This window comes from Pimephales promelas, chromosome 11, assembly GCF_988280905.1.
Source record: "Pimephales promelas chromosome 11, fPimPro1.hap1.1, whole genome shotgun sequence".
In the NCBI taxonomy this organism is placed as follows: Eukaryota; Metazoa; Chordata; class Actinopteri; order Cypriniformes; family Leuciscidae; genus Pimephales; species Pimephales promelas.
This window is the reverse complement of record NC_142779.1, coordinates 28,590,196-28,612,456: the sequence shown is the minus strand read 5'-3', so window position 1 is coordinate 28,612,456 and position 22,261 is coordinate 28,590,196. Positions and strand designations below refer to the sequence as shown.

The following is a 22,261-nucleotide window of genomic DNA, read 5'->3' as shown; positions in this document are numbered from 1 at the left end:
CTTCTTGGATATGTCATTTTTGGCTTGTGGGGAGTACTGGTTAAGGTGTTGTTAAGCCCATTGAAATGCTTAAATGTGGACATTTGTATGTTACCATCTGTATGTTCTGTATGTCTGCATTTGATATTCACCATCTGTTTAAATAAATATACCATGGATCATGGCCTGCGGCCTCGTATCTACGGCCAAGCCACAGTCGTGCTGATATAGAGCAATATCCCACTCTTGCTTGTGATTTTTCACTATATGTAGTTGAACAAAAGACAATTTTCCATCCACCATTATGTTAGAATCAAGATGGCCTTTTTTTCATACGCTAATGTTGCCAGGTTCATTCTAACTATACCTTTGCTTTGTTTTTTTTAATGTATTGTGTTCATGTAAATCTCTTTCCAGATTGTCATTTATGGGAATATACCAAAGAAGGAAAATGTGGTTTATCTGTCAAACCACCAATCCACAGGTAAGTTTCTGTTTTGCAGTCAATACATGATCTTATTTATAAACATTACAAAATCTTTGATTCATAAATTAGCGAAACATCTCGGTTACTATCGTAATCTCATTTCCCTGAGAGGCGAGAACGAGACATTGGGTAGCAACGTTGTGGGAACTTTGTTGGAACAGCTGGCCAATTGTTAAGTATGCAAATACTGACAGGCTCACGGGCAGTATAAAATCCATAGACGTGACAATAGTCAACCACGACTGAACGCTTGCACAGCTGATCACACAGCGAGCACGGTGGTTAACGTAATGTCTCGTTCCTGCCTCTCAGGGAACCGAGGTTACCAAAGTAACTAGAGACATTCCATTTTGAGAGCGGTTTGGCCTAACTCTACATTGCATAGCAACGCTGTGAGAACTGTATTAAATCCCGCTGTGAGTAGTGAAGTTAAGCCTTGAGAAATGGGGTCAAGGTACTCCAACCAAGGAAGAGACAAATAGTCAGCCAGTAGCCACACTGCTTGGAGTGCTCGCATCTGATGGACAGAACTAGACCAATGAGACTTCAGCACCGACCCTATCCAAATTTGCAAATCCAAACACAATGAAATTTAAGACTGCACTGATCCAGGGCAGACACAACACAATAAGCACTCCAAGTGTGAAGGTTAAATTGTGTCAACGGTGGTAGCAGTGAGAAAGTCCCTGTTTTAAGACAGCATGTCGGTTAGTACATCCACAAAAGCACACAAAAAGCTGGTCCGGCTGAAGAAAGGCGGCCGAGCGATTCACATACATCCGCAAAGCCCAGGGCAAACAGCGCTCTGAGTCACATGAGGATGACTGCTCAGAAGATAAAGTGGGCATGGAAACAACCTGTGTTTTGAAGAGGTTTAGAGAGGGATTCACTGACTTATGCACGTTGCCCTGTCTTGACTGAAGAGTGACGCTTGCAGTCACCAGGTCTGAAATCGTCGTTCACCGAGAATGTGTGTAAGTCTCCAATGCACTTCACAGAGGTGTTTTCGGGGAGAGCTCCTTAACAGCAATCAAAGCTAGGGGCTTGAACGGTGAGCCCTCAAAACTAGAGCCAGATCCCACACTGGCACAGATGGTGTCCATTAAGGACACAATCTCCTCACTTTCATGGTGCAAAGTCCAAGTGCGTTGAATATGTTCCCCGCGATGCTGCCAGGGCTAGACTCTGGCTCTGGACGGTTGGTTTGCCATCAACCACGGACACATCTAAAGATGATCTAAACTATAGTGTGTGCCGCGAACATTTTCTCGAGAGAGCTGCGAGAAGTGGAGAATGGTGGACTTCGCCTTGTTGACAACTAATCCAAGTGCGTCTTGCGAGTGATGCAGTATCCCGAGGACTTTCTATCCCTTCAGAGGTGTGTGTGTGTGTGTCTAAAATGAGAATTCATCCACCTCCGCAGAGCCATCTTTATTATGAGGGTTCAGAGGGCGCGTAGACTATGCACGGAATGATTTTTTTTAAGCGGAAAATTAATCATTTTTTTCTGAAATGTATTTATAGTGTCTTTATAAACCACTATATATTTTATAATGAGATTATAATTATACATGTAGCCTACATTAATATGTTTTAAATAGAATTACGATTACTGGAGGCTAATATATGTAGCAGGACATTCAGTTACTTTTGAAAGGACAATAATAAAGTGTCAGTGTATTTCATAAGACTTTAACTTTGCCAGCTATATATGAAAATCTAGCATTTGCTCACGTTTTACCATTGCTTTTTAGTGACAGTCGATATGCATGGAACATTGACGTGATGGCCATAGAGAGCCTAAGTCCTTCCCCTTCCAGGCGACCACCATGGGACCTTATTTCGGAAAAATATTGAATGGTAGTCAATGGCGAGAGACAACAAATATTTTGATCTCGTTTGAATTGTGCCCTGAATTACACATATGATGTTTGTCAATTTAAAAGATACATTTTAAAGTAAAGAAAGTCGCAGTTTGATGTAGTTGCAGTTTGACCCGTTGAGGTATAAGACTGTGAAAATACGTATTTACAAAGACTACAAACCCCAAAGGGGCACATTTTCTCTCAATGAATGAAGCTAACTTTTACTGAGGCTGTCTGTCATTATTTCATACAGTCTTGCATTATAATCGTAGCATTACGCCGTCCTACCTGAGTGTTTTGTACCAGACTGCACACACACGAGCAGCGGATCTCGTTTTTCTCTTCCCGGGAGATGTAGTTCACAGAGTGATTTTCACATAAAACTAAATGTAACTCTTCTGTTGTATGACAAACTGCGACGTTTTTGTCTTTCAGAATTATCTTTTAAATTGACAAACATCATATGTGTAATTGAGGGCACTGTTCAGACGGAATAAAAAGATAAGTTGTCTCTCGCCATTGACTACCATTCATATTTTTTCCGAAATAAGGTCCCATGAGCCGGAAGCGGAGGGGCGGGACTTAGGCTCTCTATACCACACACACTCCCTCCCTTCTTCTCACAGCTATCCACGCCCATTTAAGTTGCATTTTTCAAAAAGATTTTGAGCTAGACTTGAGCTGAAAGAGGGGGGTTTAATGACCCTTTAAGGACTATCATCAAACCCATGAAGAGGCGGATGGCCTGGGTGGAGTGCTTGGTGTCACCATAGGCTTCTCCAGACATTAACATTGGTAAACATCGGTAAACATGGCGGCAGTGGCGGCGCGTGAACAACGCGAGGCTTAGCGTCTCTCCAGATTATGCTATTTAGCATTTTTTTACCTACTCTTGACTGGATTATTCATCCCGAATAGCTGTGCGTTTATGTCTTACAGCAGACAGGAGCTTTTGGATATTTGGACTCAAAACTCCAATAGTTTTATCGCCGATCTCCGACTCATCCCAGAGATCTCTAGAACATCGGAGGCTGCTCACTTTTCCCGGCCGGGCGGAAGTGCATGCAGACGGCGCAGAGAACGTAAACAAAGGCGGGGTAGGCGCGGAGGGCTACGAGCTAAGCTAAAGCTAACACCACTCCCTCCCTTTACCAAGCATTCTACTCGCAAATGGCCGTTCTCTGGCAAACAAGATGGATGAAATCCGGCTCTCCTTTACCAATAACAGATGGATTATGGATTCTAATATCATGATTTTCACCGAAACATGGCTAAACAACAGCTGCCCGGGAAATGCTATTGAGTTAGCAGGACGCCACATACATCGAGCCGACAGGATAGCAGATGACTCCGGCAAGACCAAAGGTGGAGGTTTGTGCATTTATATTAACAATGCTTGGTGCACGAACTCTGCTACAACCGAGAGTCACTGCTCACCTAATGTGGAGTTTTTAACGGTCAAATGCAGACCTTATTATCTCCCCAGAGAATTTACTTCCATAATATTCACTGCAGTGTTTATCCCCCCAGATGCAAATGCTAAGCTGGCAATTAAAGATCTTTATGCAGCCATTAGCAAACATCAGACTAAACATCCTGAGGCTGCCTTTATTGTTGCTGGTGACTTCAACCACTCCAATCTAAAGACAGTCCTCCCCAGATTTCACCAACATGTCTCCTGTCACACCCGAGGGGACAAGATTTTGGACCATGTTTATTCTAACATTTCTGGAGCCTACAAAGCAATATCACTCCCCCACATTGGACAATCGGACCATCTCTCCCTGTTCCTCACACCACGGTACTCACCCCTCATCCAACGCGTGAAACCCACCGTGAGGACGATAAAAGTTTGGCCAGAGGGGACAGACGCTGTGCTCCAGGATCGGTTCAAAAACACAGACTGGAATATGTTCACACATACAGACTTGAACCAGTACGCCACATCTGTACTGGACCACATCTCCATGACTACACACATTGTCACCACCCAGAAACAGATTATCATGTACCCCAACCAGAAGCCTTGGATGAACCGGGATGTCTGTCTCCTCTTGAAGGCCCGTAATACCGCCTTCAGGTCAGGGGATGCACAGGCCTACAGTACAGCCAGGGCTAAGCTGAAGAGGGGCATCAAAAATGCCAAACACCACTAAAAAGGGAATGTAGAAAAACACTTCTCCAACTCCAACCCCCGACGTATGTCGCAAGGACTCCTTTTTGCTCGTTTTTGAGCGGGGGAACTCAACAACTGTGACTAAGGCAGTGGTGACTTCCGAACATCGACCTCTGACTCTCTCCCCCACTGATGTAGGAGCGGTGCTGAGCAGGATTAATGTCCACAAGGCTCCAGGTCCTGACGGCATCCCTGGGCGTGTTCTCAGAGTGTGTTCTGGGGAGCTGGCAGGGGTGCTGACGGACATATTTAATCTATCCTTGGCCCATGCTGTGGTACCAGCCTGCTTCAAATCCACCTCCATCGTTCCGATACCCAAGAACTCCAACCCATCAACCTTAACGACTACCGCCCGGTAGTCCTCACCCCAATCATCACTAAGTGCTTAGAGCAGCTGATCCTAGTACACCTCAAATCCTGTCTCCCCCCCACCCTGGAACCCTACCGATTTGCATTGATTCAGAGAAAGAGATTGCATCGAGAACAGGAGCACAGAGGACGCAGTCTCCATAGCGCTGCACTCTGTCCTCTCACACCTGGACAATAAAAACACCTATGCCAGAATGCTGTTTATAGACTTCAGTTCAGCATTTAATACAATAATCCCCTCACAACTCATCAGGAAACTTACAGACCTAGATAGCAGTTCCCTCATGTGTAACTAGTTACTGGACTTCCTGACCAGCCGGCCCCAACATGTCCGGCTGGTTAACCAACGCTCATCCATCATCACAATGAACACCAGAGTACCACAAGGCTGTGTGATGAGTCCCTTCCTCTACTCCCTCCTCACCTATGACTGCAGACCTGTCAACTGTTCAAATAACATCATTAAGTTTGCAGATGACACCACGGTGATCGGCCTCATCGAAGACAGCAACGAGGCCGCCTATAGGGAGGAAGTGGTTCGTCTGGCTGAGTGGTGCGACACCAACAACCTGCTCCTCTATACTCAGAAGACCAAAGAGCTCATTGTGCACTTTAGGAGGAATGCTAGCCCACACCTACCCATCTACATCAAGGGGACAGCCGTGGAGCGTGTGAGCAGCTTTAAGTTCCTGGGAGTCCACATCTCAGAGGATCTCACCTGGACGACTAGCTGTTCCAACCTGGTCAAGAAGGCTCACCAGCGCCTCTTCTTTTTGAGCACTCTGAGAAAGAACCACCTGTCCTCAGACATCCTCGTGAACTTCCACTGTTGTACCATCGAGAGCATCCTGACCAACTGTATAACAGTTTGGTATGGGAGTTGCTCTGCTTCGGACCGGAAGGCGTTGCAGAGGGTGGTGAAAGCCGCTCAGCGAATTGCCGGAGCATCACTGCCTTCTATAGAGGACCTCTACAGGAAACGTGTCTGAAAAGGGCTGGGAAAATTATCAAAGACCCCAGTCACCCAGCACACAGATTCTTCACCCTCCTGCCCTCTGGGAGGCGCTACTGGAGCCTCCGGACTAAGACCACCAGGTACCAGAACAGCTTCTTTCCTAAAGCTGTCAGACTCCTGAATTCTGCCTCCTGACATCTCACCCCCATTAAAACTTATGGATTGAACATATATTACTACTGTATCCATATATCTCACCAACTTTTTTAACTGCACTACTGTAAATACTGTATAGACATCACGCTGTATAATACAATAATTATAGTTTTACAGCTGTTTATTGATATTAATACTTGCATATTGTATATTTATAGTTTGTCATAGCCTTTATATTTTTAATCATTTACGTATAAACTTTTCATAGCATGTACATAGCTTGTAATATATTCTTGCTAAAGCACTTCTGGATGGATGCAATTGTATTTCATTGCTTGTACTTGTGACATGCAATGACAATAAATTAAATTGAATTCTATTCTCTTCTAAGCGAGAGTTTTGATGCCGCGTGCAGATCCTTGATGACGTCAGCGTCCACAACACCACTATCCAGGGACTGCAGAATTTTGTCTTGAAACACCTGCACCTGCTTCCGCCCCATCCATGTGGGCAAACACAGTCTCCGTGGCAGAGTGGGTGTGCGCCGATTGGGGTGCGAAAACTTGGATCCACGGAGAGGACAGGTGAGCGCAATGACTGTGGCTCCAGGCCCTGTCATCATCTACGCATCCAGCCGGGGGGTCTCACCAGCTGCTCGCGGGCGGCAGTGGGCCTTGTCCCTGTTCTAGCACGAACCATATCCCTCCTGGTCCAGGCAGACGATGCATAACTCATGTTCAGGTGGTTCGATGGGGCCTGCACAAATCTGGCAAGTTGAAGCCATCAGATGCTTACAGAAAAAGGTTACTAGTCCTCCTGGTGCAGCTTCCATTATTGCAGTGTGAAGAAAGAGATTCTGACGCAATTTCGTGTCTGTGCATTTTATACTGCCCACGAGCCTGTCAGTATTTGCATACTTTGTGGCAATTGGCCAGCTGTTCCGAGCTGGTGTTAGCCAATAAGATTTCAACAAAAGTGGAGAAGGGAGGAGTTTCCGCAGAGTTGCTACGCAATGCAGAGTTACCGCTCTCAAAAAAGGAACCATGTTTTTTTTAATATACCTATGTCGATTGTTAAGTACTACGGTATGTATATCTGTGTAACATTTTTTTCTGACAGAGCTGTACCATTTGTAAGGGTTGTGCTCTCTATTTTAGCTGATTGGATTATTGCTGACATGTTAGCCATTCGACAAAATGCACTTGGACACGTAAGATATGTCCTGAAAGATGGTCTGAAGTGGCTTCCTTTGTATGGATGGTATTTCTCACAGGTAGAGTACACATCTAATTCAAGGAAACTGTCTCTTATTCATAAAACGCACATACGTTTTTATGTAAATATTGCAAAAATGCATTCTTAAATAAAAAAGTATTGAATTGAATGGTTTTAAAAAACATTTTTCATTACTCTTGTGTTTTATGAATAAGACCGGTTGTGTGTTTCTGGCTACATAATTTTTGTCATTCACAGCATGGGAGTGTGTATGTGAAGAGAAGTGCCACCTTTGATGAGAAAGCCATGAAAAAGAAACTATCATCTCAAACCAAACTGGGGACGCCTGTGAGTATATATCCATTGCACTCACTGTATGAAAATCCAGAAAAAGGGGCACGGGAAGTGTTTTCACAGGATTGTAAATGTAACGCAAAATTTTGTTCATTTTCATTTATTCATTAAGCATTTAGTAATTTAGTTGTAATAAACACCTAAAATATCTTCCCAAGCCCCTGTCCTGAAACTGTTTTTTGTTTGGTGTAAAACATTTTCTTTTTTAAATGAGGGATTTAAGAGCCAATGTTGTTGTTTAGGGATATTATAAGGCATAACTCAGAGCATTGTCACTGCTTGCCATGTATAGAATTAATTTAATGTGCAGTTACGTGTCTTAGTAAATTAACAGTTTTGTTTAATGGTTTATTCAGAATGTGTCTCAACCAATCAGAATTTTGGGCATATTGTTGACCTTGTTTGGTGAGAATTGCATGGAAACAATTGGAGGAATATTTAAAATTCTGTCAGCAATATTTAAAACATCCAAAATGGCAAAATTCTGTTGGGCAGAGCTAATGATTAATTTAGAAAGTTGTCCGGCTTTATGAGAACAATATACACTCACCGATCACTTTATTAAGTGCACATGTTCAACTAATTAACACAAATATCTAATCAGTCAATCACAGGGCAGCAATTTAATGCATGTAGATATGGTTGAGATAATCTAGTTCAAGCTGAGCATCAGAATGGGGAAGAAAGGAACCTCCACCTCCACTCAACCTGCGCTGTTTTTGCACTGTCCTCCGCACTGTCCTGGCCTCGGGCTTGACATCACTCGTTACCATGGAATTAGGGCTGGGCGATATTATCATATATCATCGATGTCTGGCAAGTATCGCGATTTTGATTATAACACTCGGTTACCAGACGATCATCGACAATATTGGGAAAAAATATATTTCACATATCTCCATTAGTTACCACATTTATTCACATGCAGCAGCCATCTGCCGAAAGCTAGTTATTTTAGTCGATAAATTTTTAAATATGGATGATTTTTTTTTACACGATCGTATCGCTTCACTTCAAAAGGCCTTTAACCCGCCAGAGCTATGTGGAGGACTTTTATCATGGAAGGATGCACTTTGATAGACTTCCAAAAAATATACCCATTCACTCTCATTATAAATCTTGGAAGAGCCAGGACATTTTTTTATTTAACTCTGATTGTGTTGATTTAACATTGAGATGGCGCCAGCAGTGTGCACGGTGCAGCGTCTCCCTGCCCTTTTCAGGCTTATTGTTTGTTTTTATTATTGCTGAAGTTATCAAAATGTCTCAGCTCTGTTTGTATACGATCGCCAGACACTTCTTTCTGTTCGAGACCAACATGCTTTATTTCTAAAGTGTCAATCACAGGAAACAGTCTTCGGATACACCCTTTCCTCCATTCTTAGCTCTGCTGGTAGACCTGCAATGTACACCTAATGTTGCCCCGCAGAGGAAACACTCCAGAAGACGGAGAAAACGTGGTGGTAAGAGTGAGAGCATAGCTGCGGTCGGCATGGAGAAACGGTTCGGGACTGCAACACAATTGTCTTTCGCTACTTCCCTCGGACTTCAGGATGTGGTGTCTCCGCCCGATCCAACTCGGAGCTGGTGTCGCTGTGAACCGGCAGCCTGCACCGGCGAAAGAATATGAAGAGCTCTTTTCCAAAAAGCGATAAACGCCATTTTTAAAAAAAATGAGTTCGTCGTGTCATTCTGCTGTGGACAGAACCCTTTCACTGCTCCATCAACGTTTCATGCCAAATCGCTATATTTCCTTGTTTAAAATGTACTGCAAGATACAGTTTCTTTCCAAGCCGCGATAAGCGCCAGCCCTGTTTTTAGCCTAAACACGATAAATCCTCAAATTCAATGAGCGCTCTACACAATCCAGCACGGCGGCACTCTGAACAGAGGTTTATTATGTTCATTCATTCCTCAAAATGAGTCCCAGTTTTCTAGTCGACTAGTAGTAGATCATTTAAGCCATTTGTATTATCAGTAATCACATATATTGATTTAATTAAATGGGAGAGAAACCATATGAGCGTTTTTAATTGCCTATTCCGCATTTCAACGTATGCATAAAGCTTGCCACAAAGAACTGGCAAAAAGTAATGATTATGCATGAAACATTTGAATTGTTTATTAATAAACTAGTGTTTTCTGTCAGTGTCAGCAACAAAGATAAAGTTGATGATGCTTACTCGCCATCTTCGCAGTGAACGCGCATAGGCCTATAGAAACGCATACTTCGAATTAGCCTACATACGCAGAGAGTTGCCAATTTATTTTAGTTTTTAATTGTTTTGTTTAAAAGTAGATATTTAAAGCTTTCTGTAGCTTAGTTCTCAGGCCTGTGTGAGGCAAGCATCGCGGTGTTTCGGTTCATATTATGAGACGCGCTCCGGTTCACCTGCGCGCCTCTGTGTCCTGATTATATTGTCTGATATTTACTTCTAATGTATTAATCCAGTCAATTTGTCGATGAAACATTTATTAAAATGAAGATACAATTTATATAAAACGAAATTTACAAGCTTTCTACAAAACAAAACTTAATAAGTGGTCAAAATCATGTCTGACGCACTCCAAATATTTTCCGATATTGGGCAGCTTTTGAATTTTGATCCTATCTTACTCATCTCATGCGGTTCCCTTTTCATAGCCTACTCAACATAGATGAAATAATAAAAATAAATAATGTAATATTATTAAAAACAAATGTGAAACATATATTTTATGTTTATTTTGTTTTTTGTTTTTTTTTTTACTTATATTTAAGCGTCATGCTGCTCCGCTTTGCTCACATGTTATGTAGCCTGTGTGTGTGTGCATGTGCTGGAGGGGTGCCCATCCCTTTTTTGAATATCGTTATCATATATTGATCATTTTTAATAATTGGTTTTTTTTTTTCATGCATATGTTGAAATTGGTACTATTTGTTTGAGGTTTGACTCTTTACTAAAAATGACTTTACTAAAAATGATACAAAAAATGGATGGATTTATAGCGTTTTGGGAAAAAATAAAATTAACTTTTAAATTATCATTAACAATATTGTTGTTTGATTTAATAATTATTGTTCAAAATGTTCAGACTGAACCAATAAAACATTTAAACAGGATAATTTGAATATTCACAAAATGTGTGGGTCTAGGTAAAAAATGTAGTTTTCCTGAAAACTATTGAAATGGATTTATAGCGTTTTGGAAAAGAGCTCTTCATATGTTCCTCGCCGTCCCCGGCATCTGCGAGTGACCGAACGCGGTTTGGACCAATCGAATCTCCAATAACTGACTCAAGCCAATCCTCTATGTACGGAGGATACTGTTCTTCAGTTGCCACTGATCAACGTTAGATCCTTGACTAATAAGACGTTTGTTGAATTACTTACTTTTGTCCAGGGGGCTTGATTTTATGCTTCCGTCAGAGACGTGGGTTCAACCCGGTGATTGAGCTTCTCAGAGCTTCTTCCTTCGGCATGTTCGTTTTTTTGACTCTCCTCGATCCACGGGAAAAGGCGGAGGATTAGCGACAATTTTTAAAACCAGTCTTAACTGTAATAAATTCCCATGCGAACAAGCTGCAACTTTTCTAAATTAATCTCAACTTATCAGTGTTTATATGCACTTGTTTATCACACTCCAAAATTTAATAAGGATTTTATTAAGGACTTTTCGACGTTTGTGGCTAGCATTGCTGTTAATTATAATTTTTTTTTTTTTTATTACATTTTTTAATTTTTGGTGATTTTAATATTCATGTTTGTTGTGTTTCTAAGCCGTTGGTCAAGGAATTTTTAAATATTTTAGAATCTTTCAATCGGTGAATTGCCTGACCCATAACAAAAGGCATTCTTTGGACTTGGTCTTTTCTCATGGCCTAAATCTCTCCATAAAGGACATTTCTGATGCAGGCATTTCTGATCATATACCCGTTTTGTTTTCTGTTTCTTTGCTGTGCTCTCAAAAACAACGTGCCTCCCTATGCGTCAGCGACACGTGATAAATCAATCTACGGCTCCACTTTTTGCTGCAGCGTTTGACATTTCTCCTTTAATACCTTTGGATTAGTTTTTTTCTTCAAATTTGGACATTGATGAGATGGTTACTTCCTTCGACTCTACGTGCACTGAAATTCTCGAAGTAATACCACCATTTATGCACAATAGTTCCAACCTAAACAGAGAACCATGGCACAACAACACTACTCGCGCTCTCAGATAATCTGCATGTAACTTTGGTCTATTTAAGAGACTGCTTGTCCATTTACCAGGACGCTGTTAAAGCTGCAAAGACTTGGTATATGTCAAACCTTGTGCAAACCAACTGTTACAAGTTGGTTTGCACCAACTTGTTTGCACCAAGGACATTAAAAACCTTACGTCCTTTTTAATGTTTTAAATAGGATAATTAATCCTCCTGAACACACTGGTATTATTCCTAGTGCCCTTTCTATGTGATAGATTAAATTTTTCACTGACAAAGTGCTCAGTATCTGGGCATTAACCCATTGTGTTGTGCCTGATCCAAGCATTATACCTTTATGCACAGCTGTCTTTGAAGATTTTATCCCAATATCTTTTTTCTGATTTGCCAAAGACGGTTCAATGTTTAAGACTTTCGGTCTTCTCCTTGGACAGCCTGCCCGCCAAGCTGTTCAAAGATTCGTTTGACACGGCTGGACCTTTTACCTTAAACTTGATAAATATGTCTCTTTCAGCTGGGTATGTTCCAAGAGCTTTTAAAAAGGCTATTGTACAAGCTCTCTTGAAAAAACACAATTTGGACCCTTCTGATTTGTCTAACTACTGGCCAGTTTTTAAGTTGCCTTTTCTATCAAAGGTCTTAGAAAAAGTGGTATATGCCCAACTTCAATTACACCTAAATTCTAATAATATCAGTGAAAAATTCCAGTCTGGTTTTAAATCCTGTCACAGCTCAAAAACTGCTCTTTTAAGAGTTTTTAATGATCTTCTTTTGATTTCTGATTCTGGTAGCTTTGCTGTGCTAGTACTTCTAGATTTGACTGCAGCGTTTGATACGGTTGACCATAAAATTCTCTCGTCTAGACTCTAGTCCTGTGCAGGCATTACAGGCACTGCTTTGAAGTGGTTTCAATCTTAGCTGTTTGACAGATCTTTTTCTGTCAACCTCTGGCCTTTTCACTCAATGAAAATCCTGATTACTTGTGGGGTGCCTCAGGGATAATTTTTGGGCCGGGTCTTAGGCTGAATCCCAATTCTCTGTCTTACCCCTTACCCCTTCCCCTTAGTTTTGCGCGTTCATGTGAGAGGAAGGGCTATCCCAATTATTATTTTGATCTAGGGGTAGGGGTAGGGGTAAGGTGAAGGGGTATATACCCCTTAAGACCAAGAATTTTCGCGAGCTTACTTGAAACCAAGGGGTAAAAAATGCACTGCGCAACTGGCAACAATGGTGGGCATACCATCCAGAGTTGAAAGTTTTTTCGCTTAAATGATTGATAAAAAAAAATATATGACCGTCTTGTTTTGTGCTCTACACAGTTATGTAAATATATATTTGCAACTATGTTGTTCATTGAAACGTTTTTAAAAATCGCTACTTTGCTACGCTAGGCTATGCTAACGTTACATTGCTGATTTGCACAATCAGTCCCACATTTCAAGATCACCCAAAATGTCCGGGATTCAGCTTTTGCTTTCTACAGTCGCCATTCATTATGTGTACATTATTTGACACTGACACGTACGTGATCAGCTTCTCAGATGATGCATTCAGCTTCAAACGGATCCCGACTGAGACGAAAACACGGGAATATTAGATCAACAATACATTCAGATTCACCGGTTTAAATGAATGAATTCAGTCCGATTGAAACAACACCTTGTGTATGTAAACATAATAAATAGTGAAGGCAGAAAGCAAAAGCCCAATCCCAGACATTTTGATGGCATCCTGAAAGTTTCGAGAAGTTGTGATCAACACTTGTTGCCCCGGTTGACACAGACGCCAGTTAAGGACGATGTAAGATGACGTAACCGAGTGGTGTCTCATTTCATAGGGGTATGTTTGCACTAGAGCTTACCACTCGGTTTCAAGGGACAAGGGCTAGGGGTAAGACGAAGGGGAAGGGGGAAGGGGGAAGGGGTAAGACAGAGAATTGGGATTCAGCCTTATTCTGGCTTTATATTCTGCCCTTGGGATCAATCTTACAAAAATACAACATCTCTTTTCATTGCTTTGCAGATGATATCCAAATTTACTAACCTTTAAATACTAATACTAATTCCATCGAAGTACTGAGAAATTGCTTACATGAAGTAAAAGATTGGATGTCACTGAATGTTTTTAATTTAAATGATAAAAAAAACTGAAGTTATAATTTTTTGGGAGTCCGACATCTCAAGTTTTAATAGTGTTCTTGGCCGAAAACTCTCAAACTGCTGCTCATGCGTAAAAGGTCTTGGTGTTTTAATTGATAGTTCTTTTAAACTTGAAAGACAAATTAGCTCAGTGGTAAAAGCTTCTTTCAACTCGGACTTCTTAGGAAGGTGAAGCCGTACCTGCCACATAGCCAATTGGAAAAAGTTGTGCATGCCTTGATCACAAATCGTTAGAACTATTGTAATTCTTTATACTATGGTCTCTATCAGTGCTTAATCAGCTGACTACAATTATTGCAAAATGCAGCTGCACGTTTATTGACTGAATAAGTGCAGTGACCATATCACCCCTGTATTGGTGTCTCTTCATTGGCTGCCTGTTGCTTTCAGAATCTATTTTAAAATTTTATTGCGCGTTTTTAAATCTCTAAATGGTTTTGCACCTTCATATTTATCAGACATGCTTATTTTGCACACTCCAGTTAGACCACTAAGGTCGACTGGCCAACTGTTCTTGGACTGTCCAATATCTAGACGAAAGACAAGAGGGGACAGAGCTTTTGCCGTAGCAGGTCCTACGCTCTGGAACTCTATCCCTCTCAATATCAGAGCAGCTTCCTTTGTCGAATGTTACCTTTTTGCATTGGCGTTTATTATCAGCCGAGCTGTGACATTTTTTAAATTGTTGTCTATTTTAAGTATTTTTTGGAATAGTTGTTTCTAAATGTTTTTTGAAATTTTATTGTGTTTTATTTCTGTTATTTCTTGTACTTGTACAGCACTTTGGGGCATTAATGACTGCTTGTAAATGTGCTTTATAAATAAACCTTGACCTTGTGTTCATCTGAAAGAAGAATCGCATATGGGGAAATTTTCATTTCTGGGTAAACTATCCCTTTTGAGAAACAAATTACAAAAGTCAGTCTATAGGATTCGTCCACTGACACAGTCTATAATAGCTATTCCCCCTGTCATCATTAGGTTAATGTTAATCAAAGAACAAAAGAACAATAAAATCACTCTCTGAACTTGACCAAATAGCTTTTGTAACTTTAATTAGCCTAATCTTTATTTTAATTTGCTTGTTCGTCACTGACTGCTGTAACTCCAACGTGTTTGTGACTGCTTTGAGATGCGTTCCCTGTCAAACATAATGTATTCTTACTTTCCTATTTTTTTCTAATATTTTTTCTTGATTACACATCTTTATTTGATGTTAACATTGCTATTCATTATGTCATTTATTTTGTTCTGGAGACGAAAAAATTAAACTGTATCCTAGAAATTCGGAATAGTGATGATATTTCCCATTTTAAAAAGTAATTAAATATCAAGTCCTTTTTTAATCCGATCTTGTGATTTCAAATTTTACAAATAAAATTTAGTTTTTTATACAGATGGGTGAAGCAATTGCGGTGCTTTGAATATCACATGTGCGCGTTCAGAGTTTCCAATATTGGCAGCTCCGTTAAGCTATAGCATATTGGTGAGTTGCAGTAGATTTTAAAAAATAAAAATAATAACCTTACTCCAATATCATTTTTAATCACTTCTATTTCTAAATAAATAAATCTGTAATTTTTATTTTGTTGTGTGCTATTTACCTTTCGTATGTGCACAAAGAGGTGGTGGTGTTATTATTATGTCAGCTGTCTGGAGTGGACCATTCAGCAGCCAGATCTTGTCTAACAGGTGCACCTTTCACTGTCACATCACTGTTATTCTTCCGCATCCCTTGAAAAACAAATCCTTGTCGCCCAAAAACGTCCTATTTCCCTCATGATGACGTGTTAAGACAGAAGCGAGGAAGAGAATGTTTTTTTTTCCTTTTGTATATAGCTAGGTTTTGTGTGAAATTAGTAATGAAAGCACTTAAATTGTGTGCAAAGTTTTTTTTTTTTTTTTTTTTTTTTTTTATAAAAACACAAATGTTTAACACCATGAAATTGTTTGTAATTATTTAAAAAAAAATTAAGAATGGTTTAATAAATGTGGCACATGTAAAAGTAACTGTAAAAGCTTTCTCTTGCCCTTAAATCATTTTGTTACCATGGGGCTTTTTGCAACTCCAAGTGGCCATTTTTTTAAAAAAGCCTCAAACTTGAAACAACTTCTTAAGACTTGTAGCTTTGGGCTCCGTGCGTTTCTAGCTGTCTCGGGCGTCTTTATTTTATTTATTTTTTTAATGATAAAAAGATGTTATGCTAAAACCTTTCCATTCAAAAATACTAACTTTTAATTTATTTTACTTGTTTTAATTCTTAAACTTGAAAATTAATTTGTTCTAAGTAACTCAATGCATGAAGAATGTATAATAATACACTTCCTTTTTACCTTTTTTCGCCATGAATTTGTTGCCCAACCGTGGCGACACCATTTGAGATATCAAAGATCTATTTGCAATTTAGCATCCTCAATGATTTGGCATCAATTAACAAGTTTGGAGATTATCACATGAATCCCCTGTAGGACTGTTTTAAGGTGCGATATAGTCCATGAGCCCAGGCCACAATTTTCACTAATCGGTACCACCCAAGGTGGCAAATTCTTTTTTTTTTTTCTTTTTTTTGCCATGAAAGTACCGATGGTATGGAAAACCCCCATTCTAAGGATGATGTTTTTGAATACCTCCTGGTGTTTCCATGTAATTTTTACAGCTTTGGCATATAATGCCTGGTAAAAAACAACAACAATGTTGTTGAGCTGCAGAAACTTCATGATGCTTATCAACTGGTTAAGTACCTCATGTACTGTTGTTAACTGTGTAGAAGGAGCATTGATTGTGGGCAAATAGCCTGTACTATCTTCTTGTACACTTGTATCATTGTGGGTGAGGATGTTGAACCCAGTCCAGCTGCAAACATCTTTGTTAGAAAGACGAGCCATTAGCCACACGTAGTTTCTGTCTGCTGCATCCTGTAGAAAGGTGGCATGATTAGTGTCAACTGTCTGTATAACAGGACTTTTGGTACGTTCTCCTGCATTGTAAATGGGAAGTAGCATCTCTACTGCTTCAATGCTTCTCTTCTTAGTTTTGGGGATGCAAGGCAAAGCTCTGGTCTCAGCAGGATGATCAGCAATAGGCTTTGTTTGCACAGCAATTCCATTCACTCCATGTGATGTCCCTTCACCACTGATTGTCTCCTCTAGCCTGTCTATATTGTCCCATGCCAATGTTGTGAAGAGACCAGGCTTGATGTTTTGTGGTAGTTGGATGGCACCTCCACTTGCTGCTTGCTTCTGAAGGCAAAGGGCTGTGTCAATTGATTCTACCTGAGAATATGAAACACCATGGCAGTCTATTCAGTATCTTTATCAGTTCCACATTTCCGGTGTGAGTGACTGGACAGCAAAAGGCAATATGTTTTGTAGGCTTGACTTTGCCACAAGTAACAGCATAAAGGTCTTGGCTGAATGAAGCTGTGAGCCTTTTCACCCCCTATGGGCTGAGTTATTACCTATTTTGGATGAACCTGTTAGGAGTTTCTGGAGAAACTCCATGTAGGATTACTGTTCATCATCTCAAAATCTGACACGTGTGGTGCCCATGCTTGAGTAATATCTTGCTTCCGAATATCACCTCTGATCTTCAGTGCCAATTGCGATATGATGTCTTCGCTAATACTTGATTTGTGCTCCTTCAGTTCATCTTTTAGTTTTTGGCAAACCTTTACAAGTTCATCCATTGTCAAATTGTCAGGGTATACCAACAGCTTTCCTTTGTCATTTGTTATGATGTGTAAAAATTCATCAAATTCAGATTCAACCTTGTGACGTAGGTGTTTCTTTGTAGAAGGTGCCACTTGTGTTAGACCACATTCGGCCATTTCTGTCACCAATTTAGAAGTCAGGTCTGTGAATGGTACCACTGTAGGATGTTCAATCAGTCCTTCCCTAATCTATGCAAAAACTTTGTAGAGTGCCATTCTCTCTGCTGCTTCATAATCACATTCTGCTTGGGCCAAGTTAATTTCACCTTTGTCTAAGGCCCCGTTTACACGAAGGGAAAATGCAGATATTTCCCTGCGGATTGGCCTCTCGTTTACACAAAAACCACGTTTTTATCACAGAAAACGATTATTTCTAAAAACTCCGGCCAAAGTGGAGATTTCTGAAAACGCCGGTTATGTGTTGTCGTGTGAACTGGGAGAAACGGCATTTTAGGTTCTCTCTTGTCGATTCTGAGGATTCTGATTGCTTTGCATGGCTTTATCCTTAACCCCTACACTGCCGCCAATAGGTTTGGCATAGATATGATGGCGCTCGATGGTGTATTTATTTATGCGGGTGTGTGAACAATGTTATTTTTGAAAACAGAGAGGGGGAAAATATTCGATTTGCTAAATACCCGGCTTTGTATAAACGTAGTCTATGTCTGTATTTGGATCCTTTGTGTACACCCCGTAGCAGGATCTGTGATACTGACCTTCAGCAGCTACTAGTTCACGACTGACTATTTCACAGTCCACACTACAACAAAATGGCATTGGCAAATATATCCGCTTTGGAGAGCGTTTTCCAAAACCTACGTTTTCATTGACTTAAAACGCCATCTCAGTGTGGACAGAAGGCCAAACCGGAGAGAAAAATATACGTTTTCAAACGAAAACTTATTAGAGTGGACATGGCCTATGGTTAGCATCTGTTGTCACATTTCCTGACAGCCGCTCTCTCTGATTCTGCAGTAATCTGGTTTTAAAATCACATGAAATTTCAGCCATCTTAAACTACTTCCCATCTCTGCATCTCCACACACTCAATCTTTTTTTAATTACACAAAGTTGTTATTGTATAAAATAGGTATCAAAAAAAGAATGAATATTCTGCTTCACAGTGACGCTATTAGATTGCTTGTAGAACAAAGATGGTCTGAGTAATCTTGATTTGAAAAATCTAATTAAAATAAAACAAAGTGGCTTATCTGTACAACGAGGTATGGAGGAGTAATATGAAACTAGCACCAGTATTTGTTGCAGAATATTATTTCATATGAAGTACATACATATTTTTTCAAATTGCTAGATCATGGATTGCCCCACCATCATGGTTCTGAGATCACCAGATTACAGTCTTGTCTATCCATATCTGAAAAGATACCCCCCTTAACATCAATATCTTTTGAGATAGACTTACAAATATACAGTTAAGTAGATGCAAAAAAAATAGTTTTCTTTAATATGAATGCTAATATAAAACGTATACCACATATATCATGTCAAATTATGGCAGATCTGGATAGCCCTGACTGTCCTGAAAAAAATAAACATATAGCATGTATGGTTACCTCTTATAATAGACTTCATACAAACCTGTGGGGCAGATACTGTAGGACGATAATGGCAATAATAATGATTGTCCCAAAATATTAGTAAAGCTACTCATTTGAAAAGGTTATCATTTTTCAAAGTACTTATATGGACTCCACAAACAACTTGGTACCAAAGAGATTTTGCCACCTTTGGTGGTACCAAATTATGGCTTGGCCCATGGACTAATATGTATTTTAGCAGCCTCTATCGTGATGTTTCAGATTTCCGATTAACAGATTGTTTCAGATTATGTTTTACATCCTAGGTTACATTAAGTTACATCCTAAAGCACCTACTTTTTATCCTGAAACAGTCTTTTGTATTCATCTCATGCATATTATAGTTTACCTTGCTATTTTATTACAGTTTACCATTATTTCAGCATATCTGAAAACTTGTAATTTATCACAATAAAAATAGCAGAGGTCTGTCCATAATTCAAATGCTCTGCCGATGTTGATCCGTGTTTTCATCCTAAGTCGATCTGATTCATTTTTGACCTGACGAGCTTCAGCAGATAGATTTTTGTTTTGTTTTTTATATTTTTGTGGAGTTTGTGTTGGAGTGTGTGTTGTGCTGGAGGCAGGAGTTTTTTGGTGTTATCAGACTCCATGTCGTTAGCTGCAGTGCCGTCGTATAGACTGTATATAAAAAGGAGAGAGGCTCGGGAGCCCGCATGCACGTCACATCCGATGGATTTCGCAGAAAAACCAACCCGGAGACTTCACATAAAAATAGGAATACTGTCCTTCAGAGGTAATAGCAAAACCCGACAAGTGGATCATTGTAATGTGTGATTACAACCCCTCAGGGTCGGTGCTATGGTGGGGCATTCGAGGGCCGTGCCCCCTCTAGCGCTCATTGATGCCCCTCCTACCACAGTTTCTAATACAATGCTAAATCATAAATCAGATGTAGGCTATACAATACCAAATGTCCAGCAATCTATTTGAATAGTATATTGTGTTTAATTTGTTGTCTGTTTTTCATTGTATGTGCTGTTGGTCCAGTGGCAGAACTTTAGACTGCCGTGCAAGAAAGTATGGGTTCGAATCCACACTCGCATAGCTATTGTTTTCCCCCATCATTATAACCGATTATGTGTCAAGCAGGGACATGTTTGAGTGTATTTTACATTGTGATTTCACCGGTACGAATAGAGATTTCTCCGCAACAGATCAAGCGCGCGTCCGTGTCAAGATGTTTATTGTGGCTGCACGAGCCACAAGAGAACACTTTATCCCCACCACAGATCGAGTCAATGAGCACTTTGATCACTTGATTTAAAAAACAACACATTTCAGCGTGCTATATCGCCTCTTATTTAACAAATGAATACTCTGCTAGGTAACCGGATATTTATTTGTATTGGTACATCCGTGCGGGACAACATCGACCCTGGCAAAAAGTCGTGGGGAAATTTGCAAATAATAATTATAAATAATAATTTATAATTATTATTATAATTATTTTTTTTTTTGCTTAAAAATATTTCTTGAATGGCAGTGTAATTACATGCTGGTATTTTTTAAAATATAAGTACAATGTAAAAACATGTATGTACACAATAAGTCCATCGTATCAAATTATTTGTTTCAATGTAAGTACATAGTACTTAAAGCCAGTTAATATAAAGTGGGACCAAATTAAGTGAAATTAGCAGTATCAGTATAAGGAAAAGATGAAACTGTTTACAAATGGGAAATCTCATGTAGTTGTGAGGTCTAAAATTTGAACTAAACTAAATATATTACTTTAGGGGGGGAAACTTGATTTATGAATTATCAGATGATTTTAACTCATTTTATACATGTTTTGATACTTTGATTTTGATAATGTTTTTGATGATTTTACAAATGAATTGTCTGATCATTGTAGGAATTCAGTGACTCAGAAACCTCCTGTTAAATGTCAAATTACTAAAGCTGATGTGTGTAGTTGTTTTGGTCAGGTTAATGTTAGAAAAAGTCCAGGCCCTGATCACACTGGTGGTAGGCTGTTGAGGAACTGTGCAGAGCAGCTTTCAAGGATTTATTCATTTATTTTTAATAAATCATTGCAACTTTCTAAAGTCCCTTGTCTATGGAAAGATTCCATAGTGATGCGAATCGCGAAAAAAATATTATCTTTTTCTTAATGATTATTGGCCTGTAGCTCTATTTATTGTTATTTTTGTTTTATAAATATATACATATTTTTTTTGTTGTTATAAATATGAATGTAACCTTTTTCCAGACAATGAAAAGTGCCTTCTACTTGTCTCTGTGCCTGTATGGAATTTTTGGGACTAAAATAGTTTTTTTCCCATGACACTATGACACTATTTGAGCTATCCAGTTGTGTCATAAATGTTCCTGTCATACTGTTAGTTGGAGCCAAGCCCTTCCTCTTTCTTCATAAGCAAAGGGTTTGTGGGATTCTGCGTCCCTTTACCATATTTGATATTCCTGAGTTTTGCATTTTTTCCTCTGTGACACAACTGAGTAATGTCTACCTAGAATTGCCCTGTCCCACGACTGTGATACTCATAATTTATTAACAGTAGTAAGTGCTGCATTTTTTTATGACTCTGTTCCACTTTTTTTCTGCACAGATGTATCTTGTCATTTTCCCAGAGGGAACCCGTTACAACCCCGAGCTCAAGAAAGTAATCAGTGACAGTCAGGCTTTTGCCTCTAAAGAAGGTATTGTTTTTCCTTTATTAAGCTTTATTCATTTATTTCTACTTCCATGTCTTTATTAAATTTGGGTATGGGGGGAGTAGGTGGAAGTAGTTGTTTGGGTTTTGTGTGGGTATTGTGTGTGTGTGTGTGTGTGTGTGTGTGTGCTTATTTTAGTGTTAATTTTTAAAGGTACCTTTTAACTATTTCTGAAATTATTAATGTATTGTAATTATTAATGTATACAAATAGTAAAGTAAAGCTGCCCTTCAGATATATACTATTTTATTGTAACGCCACGCCAGCAGAGGGAGCCCTCTCCTGAATATTGACTGGTTACCGCTCCCTCTGCTTCTACTTTCATTTCCTGTTTGGATGGTATTTCAGAGG

At 39.7% G+C, this 22,261-nt stretch overlaps 1 protein-coding gene across 2 annotated transcripts in view; it reads left to right on the top strand.

The window, feature by feature from the left end:
* Positions 1-22,261, top strand: part of agpat5 (1-acylglycerol-3-phosphate O-acyltransferase 5 (lysophosphatidic acid acyltransferase, epsilon)) — a 58,286-nt gene that overhangs the window by 4,839 nt on the left and 31,186 nt on the right. For both annotated transcript variants that reach the window (XM_089117253.1, XM_039652175.2), the window contains 4 exons: positions 397-463; positions 7,145-7,260; positions 7,461-7,550; positions 21,805-21,895. In XM_089117253.1, coding sequence (XP_088973379.1) covers positions 397-463; positions 7,145-7,260; positions 7,461-7,550; positions 21,805-21,895 — 364 coding nt within the window. The remainder of the gene's footprint in view (positions 1-396; positions 464-7,144; positions 7,261-7,460; positions 7,551-21,804; positions 21,896-22,261) is intronic.